An 11,377-nucleotide genomic window follows, 5' to 3' on the forward strand; every position below is an offset into this window, starting at 1 on the left:
ATATACTGGCTTGGATAGAACGCCGTTCAAGAAGGCATTTTGGACATCCAACTGATGTAGAGGCCAATTATTGGAAACAACAATGGATAACACGACTCGAATTGTAGAAGCTCGAACAACTGGACTGAAAGTATGGCAATAATCAAAACCCGGTAGTTGTGTGAAGCCTTGTGCAACAAGACGAGCTTTATGGCGATCAAGTGAACCATCTTCCTTGAATTTGGTTCAAAAAACCCATTTGGATCCCACAACATTTACATCTTTAGGACGAGGAATAAGATCCCAACTGTCCTTGAGAGCCATGGCTGAAAGTTCCTTCTTTAGAGCTTCAACCCATTCTGGTCTTTTTAAGGCAGACTTGATTCCACGAGGTGTAGTCACTGTAATGAGAGCCTGAAATAAACGAGTACAAGCATAATTTGGTATGTACTTTGGCTTGATGATACCTGCTCGTGCTCGAGTTTGCATAGGATGAGTAGAAGATACTCTTGGCGGAGGAACATGTGGATTTCTCTCAATTGGTGGAGGAACAGGTGGATTCATCTCAATTGGAGAAACTGGCTCAATGATAGGATTAAGAGACGACTCATCAGAATGTTGATTGTTGATATCGGGCTCTTCCTGGTGGGGCTGTGACTGTGTCTCGTGTGGAATAGCGGACAACTCATGATTGTTGATAGTGGGCTCATCTTGGTTGGTTTGTGACTGTAATCTAGAAAGTAGAGGCGGCTCATCACATAGATTGCAAGAACTTGGTTGATGAGACGAATCAGGAATAACATTTGGGAGCTGCAACTTCAATGAACCATCCAATCGCATTGGTTCAGTAAATTCCGAGATAGGAAGAAATTGAGAATTTGACCTGTCAGGGGACTTAGAGAATGGAAAAGATGACTCATCAAATTTAGCATGACGAGATATATAAATGCGGAAAGTAGAAGGATCGTAGCAACGAAACCCTTTGTGCGAGCTACTGTAGCCCAAAAAAATACAAGCTCTACTTCGTGGCTCAAACTTGTTTGTAGTGTAGTCTCTCAGACACGGATAAACCCTACAGCCAAACGGATGAAAGTGTGCAAAGTTTGGAACAGTTGAGAATAATAACTCAAAGGGTGATTTTCCATCTAACACCTTGGAGGGCAAACGATTTATAACATATACGGCAGTACTAAAAGCTTCCATCCAAAATTTCATAGGAGTAAAGGAATGAAATAACATTGTAAGACCTGTTTCAGTAACGTGCCTATGTTTACGTTCCACTCGTCCATTCTGAGCAGGCGTATATGGAGATGAAAATATATGGTGTATGCCCGACTCTCGGAATAACATCTGCACCTTTTTATTTGTAAACTCTGTGCCCCCATCACTGTGAAAAGTTTTAATACGACTAGACAACTGATTTTCAACAAAAACCTTAAACTGAAGCAACACTTCATAGAAATCAGATTTTTGTCGCAATGGATATAGCCATGTAAATCTGGAATAATCATCCACAAAAATAACATAATAGCGAAAACCAGAATCAGAGTTAACCGGTGCAGGGCCCCATAAATCACAATGCACAATGTCTAAAATAGAAGAAGATCGTTTTTCATCACGAACAAAAGGTAATCGATGACTTTTAGCTTTCTCACAAGCTTCACAAATCATCGGTTTGGGTAACAAAGCAGTAACAGATATGCTCCCAATTTTATGTAAAAAAGAAATTACATCAAATGCAACATGACCAAGCCGAGAGTGCCACAGTTCAAAAGACGCTTTAGGCGTACGAGCTGCAACCAGGGCTGACTTAGTATCATCATCCAACACGTACAGACCATCCCTACGACTGCCTTGAGCCAGAATGTGTTGATTTTCCCGATGCTGAATTTTGAAGCAATTGTCAGTAAAAACCACATCAATAGGTAAATCAGTAGTTAATTTGGTCACTGAAATCAAGTTTTTAGTGAGTCCGGGAACAACTAACACCTCAAACAGATGAATAGAATTATTTAAATAACAAGTCCCAATATGAGAGATAGGTAATAAGGCACCATTACCGACTACAACTGAATCTGAACCTGTGTAAGGCGTAGATGAGTGGAGTTGTGCCGGAGCAGGAGTCATGTGCGCTGATGGCACCCGTGTCTAAGTACCAGTCAGATATAGGAGGATCAGAGGCAATATTTGATGCAGAGAAAGCCTCAGCAATGTTGGCCACAGGTGTGGCAGTAGCAATCTCACGATTGAATCGATCGGGACAAACGTTGGCATAATGTCCGGTGGTTCTGCATATTTGACAGTGAGGCTGACGCTTTTGGCTAAAACCACCACGACCACTCTTTTTTGGACCGTAACCGCGGCCACGAGACATTTGGGTATTAGAAGACCGAGAGTGTGTGTGGGCGGTGAAAGCAGCTGGGGAAGATATGTTTGGTTCCAGTGTTTGTTGAAACATGTCCCAAGCTTCAGCATTGTTGAGAAGATCTGAAAAGGATGGTAATGGGGACATAGCCATTTGAGTTGCTGAGAAGCTAGAGAATTCAGAGCCAAGTCCTTTCATAAATAGATGGATTTTGTCTGTTTCATCAACGGATCGCCCAATTGCAGATAATTGATCACAAACGAGTTTGAAATCTCGGCCAAATTCAGAGACCGAGCGACCTCCTTTCTTGATGGACTGAAGTTGTCCTTTTAGACGGAGTTCTCGAGCCTTAGATTGATGGCTAAACGTGTGCTCTAATGCGAGCCAAACAGCGCGAGCGGTGGTGCAGCCGACCACCACAGACATTGCTTCCTCGGACAAGGAAGAGAATATGAGACTGACAAGTCTCTGATCATCAACACGCCAAGATTGGTATGCTGGATTTGGTGTTAAGTTTCCGTCAGCGACAACGTCAGTCGGTGGTGCTGGACGTGATCCATCAACTAGGCTGATAAGCCCTTGACCAATGAGAAGTGGGTAGATTTGGCTTCTCCACAACAAGTAGTTTGTTGATGATAATTTAATAGTAAGCATATGGATTAAAGTACCATATGGCAGTGTATCAGAAGAGGGGTTTGAAGAAGCAGCCATGACGTAAGGCCTATGAATTGAGGGAGAGTAGCAGAGATGGTAGAGCGAGAAGAGATTTGGGTTTCAGTATCCTAGTCTGATACCATGTGAATGTAAATATCGTATTTGCATTGAAGATATTCATCACACACTTTACAATATATACAATACTTTCTAAACTAAACAAGGAAAGAGATAAATCAAGGATTGATACAATCCCTTGATAGAAGGCAGAAAATAATACAGAAAATAATACAATTAGAGATTTAAATCAGTGCATTATTTTATGCTATCAGGATCCAAACGTGTTCACTAAATTTTCTAAAAATGTGTCTGTCTCATAGTAGATGTATTAAATTATCGCCAAAAGATTAAAATTGTCTATTCCAAATATAGAATCGCGATATATTATGAAATCTCCTATAATTAATGAAACAAATCTATCATCACTAATTATTTTTCTGAAAAAAACCCTGTAGATAACTCTTAAAAATAGAACTTATCCATCTTCTTTGACTTTGTTTTGAAAATCACTTCACCATCACAATGATAGAAATTAATACTCTCATAAACTCTTCATTGTAATATACTCATCAAAATATTAGTCCAATTTTTTAACTTCATATTGATAGAAATTATATAAATCAACCACACAATCGAGGCACTGTATATACTCATTTCAGTGGTACAACGTTATCATCATATATATTGATAGTAGTCAATCATCGATTTCGATTAGAAAGAATTGTAAGTAGGAGTAATAATTTTTGGTCAGAAATTCGTACATAAAAATGTACAAATACAACACAAATATATTGATGTTCGACATGCTACGGTCTAAATATTGTGGGTAAGGGCACCCGCAACGCTGTGCCGTTGCGGTTCCTATGCCGTTCCGGCGGAACGGTTCCGCGGCGGCACGCGTTGCAGCCTACGTTCCGTCGCCATTCCGTGCCGCCCCCGTTCCTATGCCGTGCCGCGTTCCGTTCCGGAGGAACGCGGAACGAAACGTTCCGCCACGCGCCTAGGCGACGTGGCGGCCTCCCATTCGACGCGTGAAGCCCACTCGCTGCCCCGCGAGTGGGCTTCGTCCCGGTGACGCAATAATTCAAATTTTTTTTAAAAAATACGAATTTAATAATTTTTTTTGCAACGGTAATGTGACCGTTTTTTATATCCGTTTTATATATTTTTTTATTATTTATTTATTTATTTACTCTATAAATACTCCTATTTCATACTCATTTCAACCGCAAGTAGTCCGCCTCGAAGTGGAGCGCATCCGTCTATACAAGAACGGCTATCTATTCGTGCAAGGACACGCGACTCTAGTGCCCACACCCAACTCCAACAGGATCTAATTGAGCACATTTGGGCAAATTTTGGCGGATGAAATTATTAAAATTGTGTACTTTTATTTTTTTAGGATTTTAATTGTGTGCTTTTTATTTTTTTAAGTTTAAGTTGTAATTTTTTTTAATGTTGTGTGTTTTTTAATAAAGTGTGTTTATTTAAATTGAATTGGGTTGGAAATAAAAAAAATGAAATTGAATGAATAGTAATTTAAGGAACGGTTAAGGAACAGTTAAGGAACGAAGGGTTGCAGGTTCCGTTCCTTAGTTAAGGAATGAAGTAAAAAAGTACAGTGGGGCCCTCAAATAGTGGTTTAAGGAACGGTATAGGAACGATATAGGAACAGCGTTGTGGATGGCATAATAATGGGTCCAACTGTCACATGTTGCACATTCCAGTATAGTACTCCCTCCGGCCAATATTACTTGAGGCGTTTATTTTTTACACGAATTTTAAGAAAGTTGCGTTTAGTGAGTTAAATAAAGTAGATGTGAGAATAAAGTAAGTGAAAGAAGAGAGAGTAAAGTAAAAGAACGAGTAAAATAAGGAATAAAGTACGTGTGATTAGATGTTCTGTTTTTAGCCAAAAAGAAAAATGACTCAAGAAATTTAGGACAACCCAAAATGGAATACGACACAAGTAACTTGGGAGCGGAGGCAGTATAAGAAATGAATGAATGGTGAAATCCAAAATTTACTCTTTTAAAATTTTAAAAATTAACTTACTCAACAAACTACCAATCATTATTAATGGTGAATAGTAGTAGTATTACTTTAGGTAACTATAAAACCAAGTCCTTTAACTCTTCTACTGTTTATTCCATCAATCAAAAGAAAAAGGAAAGAACTCTTCTAGTATTTCTATTTGTATGTTAACTTCGTCTTTATCAATTTCACTCTTTAGTAAAGAACTAAAGATTGTTATTTGTTATATACTTTCTGACTATCAAGTGTCCTCCTATTTAATAAAAAAGATTAATAATATGATTTTGTGTGAGTGTGTATAAAAGGTGATGGATACTATATTTTACAACAAAAAATATATATAATCCAATCATACGTTTAATCCACCGCCATTACAAGATCTTGCTATTTTCTTTTTTTCTTTCTTTATTCAAAGATTTTCCATTCGATGTGACCCACAAAAGATTGGCACTACATTATTATTGCCTCGCCCACCGTTACGAAACACCAAAGAATAATCCTAGAAAAACTTTTCCTCTCAATAATCATACTATATGATTCAAATAAAGTAACTTGAAGGTTGGAAGAAGTTTCTTTAAAGAAAAAAACAATTCATCTACAATTTATGAATAATTTATAATCATAGATTGACAACTACCTACATTAACAGAATGAATCATAGAATACAATATATATATACCAAAGCACATATATTTATATATTGGGCTCGTAAATTGTAATAATCTGATCATGCTGGAATTTTTGACTATAAAGATTCGAGCTTTTATTCGTTTTCAGTTATGGCATGCTTCTTTACGTACCAATAGAGAAATGATAACTGATGATTTTTTGCAAAGGAAAATTATGGTTAATTATATCTTAAACTATTTGTCATTTAATTAAAGTATGCAAATTAAATATTCATACATAATAGCAGTCGACAAATTATTATCTTTTTTAATTGTTTGTACTATCTAGTGTTGGGTGTATATTTTACATTCTATTATACTCCTATATGAATATGACTGAAAATAAACACACAAATATAGAATGATGATTATCGTATACCATTAATAAAAAAGGGGGTAGATGAACCGTGGTCCTTCTTTTTATTAATAGACATTTAAGATACAATTTATTGAATTTCCAACTATTAAACTGCATTTAGGTCCATCAACAATGTCGATATTAATTGCTTTACATTAATATAATTGTCTCATTTTCCCAGTGGATATGAAAATGTGACAACTACGTATTATTGAGCTATTATGATCTTCTTTATGAATTCAGTAGACGTTTGACGAGTCATTATATTCTAAACCAGGTTAATTTGTAGGGTGATGCTAAACAGCGGCAACCACACAGGGATAAATTAGTAAATTTTGTATGTCAATTAATAGATAAAATATTAATTATAGTTAGTGGATAAGTTGAAATTACTTATATAGCCTTTTCTTTATTTTCTATTTTAGTACTCCCTCCATTTTAGTTTGTCAAAGAGAGAGAACGCGTATTTAACTTTTGAACTCAAACCAACATTAATTACTACCCAATTTAATTGCAAAACATTGAAAATTGAATCAAAATAGACAACGCCTTTATCTTGATTCGCATAAAGGAAATTGAGTCTTACAATTTAATTTAGGTACTAAATTTAGGATCTTAATTATTATCAAGAATTTAAAAAAAATGATTAAATTAACAGTTTGATTGATACTTATATTCAATTGAATCATCCGAGATTTCAATTGTTCTTATATTAAACTGAATCATAATTGAACAGTTTAATTGAATTTTAATTAGATCCAAACGAGTATTTATGCTTTCAGTTAATCTTATATTCATTTGAACAATTTAATTTGATTTAACAATCCAGTCAAACTTGTATTCATTTTAAATTCAATTGATTTTAGATCCAATCGAATGATTGGGAATATTTTGATAGTTGATTCAGTTTAACTACTCAAATGAATATTGGTTTCAACAGTAATAATTAAATTTAATTTTAAATTTAATTAAATAAATAAGTTGATTAGTTACTAGATTCGGTTTAACAATTAAGTTGAATTTTATATCTATTAAATAATTCAGTTATATCTATATTCATTTTATATTCAAATTATCATAGATCCAACCGAAGGATTCTGATATTTAATTTGAATTGAACTATTTATTGAATATTGGACTCAATTAAACAACGAGTGTAATTAAATTCAATATAACTAAAATTTAATTGAACAATTAAGTTGAATTTAGATTCGGTTTGATAATACGTAGATGAATATTATCTACGTTATTTTCTTTCTTACTTTACCATTTCTTCACTTTAACTATTTATTTAGTAGTAGTATTTTTTCAAATCGAGAGCAAAAAAGAAACGACTGAACTATATTGGAAAGAAATGAGTAATATATTTTAATTTAGAAGCTTTAACTGCTCTAAAAGTTAAATTAATATAATATTATATAAATTTTAAAAAAACTTAGATTCATTTATATTTTATCATAATATAGTTCAGAATATATACATTTAATAGCTTAGAATTTAAAATTACTAGGTATTATGTCATACACGAATTTTTCGAACAAATATGAAATCATTACATGAACTCTTCGAATATAATATATACGTCATTTCTATCCCAATAAAGTTTAAAAATATTAAAATGTATCCTGCTCAACATTTAATTGCTATATTTGATGTGCAACTCAATTCTTACAAGAGGCGCGAACTCTATAACAAGATGAAAGTATATTAAAATTAGAGGGAAGAAAAGTTAGAGGCGGCAATTTGCTCAAAATAATAGCTAAGGGTATAAAAGTAAACTGAAATTGGCAGTGAACCGGATAGTGGAAATAAACCGGTTTTTCTCTATTAACCTAATTTATGGCCAGCCATAATGTGGCCACATAGCTTTTCCCTAATTTGTACCCTTTTTGTATATACCTTCATTCATGATGACTTTAATGGATATCTTAAATATTGTTTTTGTGTAATTCAAAATTACTCACTATCCATCCCTAGCTCCATTATTTTTTTTAAAAAAAGTGAGCAAACGTAAAAAAACACCAAACAATAGCAAAATCTGTTACTCGACAACATATCAACAATAATAAAAAACCAGCACACTCACCCTATATATAACAAAAAAAGCAAAAACAAACCCTAACTAAACAATACTCCACAAACAAAGGCAGAAGGTAAAGTGAGATGAGGAAAGAAATATAAAAAACACGTGCAATACTAATTAAGTGAGAGGTGTATAATTGCATCGCCAAAATTATTTCGTTAACATTTAATTCAATAGCCGGTTGACTGGATTTGTCGAATAGATTTTATTCACATGTTATTTGTTGGGCTAATTTTGATCTAATAAATTCACTAGAGATATATATTATGGTCCCATAACTTTCTTCCGATGAATTGTACTGACCTAATTACAAAATTGATATTGATTTATTGCACACATAGTTTAAACTTAAGACTTATTCCAATTTTCTTTACTACTATATATACAAATTTAGTTTGTCAGACTTATCACACTATATTTACTACTGTTAGAGATCATTCCACACAGGGTATTTTTATCTTGAAGAGTAAAGTTCAATTTCGTACTAATCTCAAAGGGAACATATTTCAAAAATGATAAATTATCGGAACTTTGGCATTTTTCAAATATTATCGCATGATCTTAGATTTGAAGAAAATTAAGTCATATGTGGCAAACAAAAAATGCACCTAGTTAAAGCCAGGTCTTTAACTTTTAAATTAAGATAGTTGTTATAATACACCTAGTTAGCCATGTCTATAGCTTTTGAACATGTGTATATGCCATTGTCAATAGATTAAAATATGTAGGAAACATTTAACTATCATATAATTAACAAAAAAAATTAAAATTATGATATAATCGACTATTTTAAAAAATTATAAAATTCATCAAAAATCAACCAATTTATCCCATGTCTACAGTCCATGCCAATGGAACTCGTGACAAATTAAACAGGTAGATTAGTTAGCAATTAATGCTGCAAGATTTAGATAATGAACAGTGACAGATGACAAGACATATAAGATTCATAGGAATGAAATTTGTAAGAATTGAAAAGGTTAATATAATAACTAGTAGCATTTCATTCTCCACCAAACTCCCTAGAAATAAATATTGTACTCATGAACAATTATATTATATTGTCACACCATATCATTAATTTCTGTAGTTTCGTCTTTTCCTCATTCATACCAAATTACATCAATATTTTTTTTTTATTTTATAAGTAAATGTCACGCGTATTTATACAATCTTTGTCGTTTAGCACTAGCAAAGCAAAAATAGTTAAATTCTCTTAACTTTATTTTGTAATTATCTCAATCTAACGGTACTGCCACCTTTCATCTAAGAGAAATAATGTTTTTTTTTAATTATTTATTTCAACATATAATTAATAGACGGCCTCTTAAATTGGCTGGAAAACGACATGTGATGCAGCGATGAATTAAGAACTAAAAATGACCCGTAAATTTTCATTAAATAAAATATTATAATTGATCAGTCTTAAAAGAACAATAGGAAACTTTATTTGAATTAAAGAAATTGATTTTATCTAAAAAGGTGGGCATAAAATTGGGGAAGATAAAATAGTTCTAAACAAATGGCACTTTATTTAGCCTCTTGGGGATCTGTTGAACAATCACACCATTCTGATGAAGCAACAAAAATTCCTCCAAATTTCATTACAAAAATTAACAAAATAAATTTAATTTTAAAAGTTAAAGATGTTCACTTTTCCCTATTCCCATGGGGAAGATTTGTCTTTCCCTTTACCATCACCACCTTACAATTCTTGCTTCTCATTTCGATCTCGAATCTTTTCTATCTCTCTCTCTTTCTTTTATTCTTCTTTTCTCTTTATCAAAATATGTCACTCTCTTACAAACTTGGGATCTTACCCTCCCCCCATTGCTTCTTTTTCAGTGTTTGTCTCCATTCCAAATAGTGCTTTTTTCACAAAAATTTACATCATCGAATTCCATAGATCGGAAAGTAACATAGTGATAGCGTAGCATCTTCTAATATGGTATGATCAAAAAGCATAAGCAAAAAAGACAATGTACAACTAATTAGTCCCAAAAACTATAAAATTAAATAAAAAAACACCATAACATCTTATTTCATCCCTAATGAACTTAATCATCTAGAGAGACGACTAGCAATAGCGCAATTTGTATCGAAATGAGTAGTCTCGTACACAGGCAGCTCCTCGCTATACCTATTACTCCCGAAAAACGCTAGGTGGTCGAGCTCAAACAAGTCTGAACTCGAATCACTAAGACAGTCCTCTTCATCGTCGTTATACAAAACATCAACTCTTTTACTATTTTGTCTTTTTGCAATAAACTCGGCCTTCTTACCCACCTTCAACTCGACCGGGGGTAGTGGAGGCCGCCCGAACCGGCCCGAGTCCCCACTACCCAAATTTCTGTACCGGTCAACGATTTCTTCGTTGACCGGTTCAAACCTCACTCTTCTCCGCTCCCCGTCCCTCGTCTTCCCCGAGTACTTGCTCAAACACGACCGCGAGTACGCCGACGCCGACGCCGACGAGCACGACTTATCGTCTTGGGATTCGATCTTCTTCCCACCGGCATTGCTAAAGAGCGAATTAATAAAGCTAGTGAGCCTCCCACCGGGGGAAATCGGCTGCTTAACTTTCTTCAAATTGGCATAAATCTTCAATGCCCTCGATTTCGACTTGATCAAGTCATCCTCGACCGGTCCGGTTCGACCCGATTCGGACCGGGTTCCGGTCCGGAGCGGTTTCGGGCGGGTCGTGAAGCAGGAGAGCCTCGTCTTGGACCTGGTGGCCGAGGCGAAAAACTCGGTGTCGGAGGAGGAGAGGGCGCCAGAGCTGTCGGAAGACGACGACGTGGAGCTGAAGAAAACGACGTCGTTTTCGTGCGTGACGGCTTCTTGATTTTTTCTTCTCACTGCGGCGGCGGCGGCGGCGGCTCTCTCCTTCTCCATCCATTTCTCGACGAGGGATGTTCTCGCAGCTTCTCTGTAACCGTCGGATTTGTCGGCATTGGCGTCGATTGAGCGGTAGATTTCGTCGAGGAGAGTGGAGGAGAAAGAGGGCGGATTTTTGTCGTTTTTTCTGGACTTTTGGGATTGATTTCTGCATAGTTTTTCTCGAGCATACATTTTAGTTTGATGGAGAATCTGAGGTGATTGGGGCTATAAGCGTAGGGGGGAAAAGGGGCGATGAAGAGAGAGAGAGAGAGAGGTTGAAGATGGATTGGAGAGAA

General features: G+C 35.2%; 1 protein-coding gene across 1 annotated transcript; it reads right to left on the reverse strand.

Annotated features, from left to right (window-relative positions):
• Positions 1-10,142: 10,142 nt before the first annotated feature.
• On the reverse strand, positions 10,143-11,377 carry LOC121781033 (protein BIG GRAIN 1-like B). The gene has a single exon (XM_042178710.1). It carries the CDS (start codon positions 11,271-11,273, stop codon positions 10,263-10,265), a length of 1,011 nt encoding a protein of 336 aa, XP_042034644.1. The 5' UTR covers positions 11,274-11,377; the 3' UTR covers positions 10,143-10,262.

Source organism: Salvia splendens, chromosome 20 (genome assembly GCF_004379255.2).
Source record: "Salvia splendens isolate huo1 chromosome 20, SspV2, whole genome shotgun sequence".
In the NCBI taxonomy this organism is placed as follows: domain Eukaryota; kingdom Viridiplantae; phylum Streptophyta; class Magnoliopsida; order Lamiales; family Lamiaceae; genus Salvia; species Salvia splendens.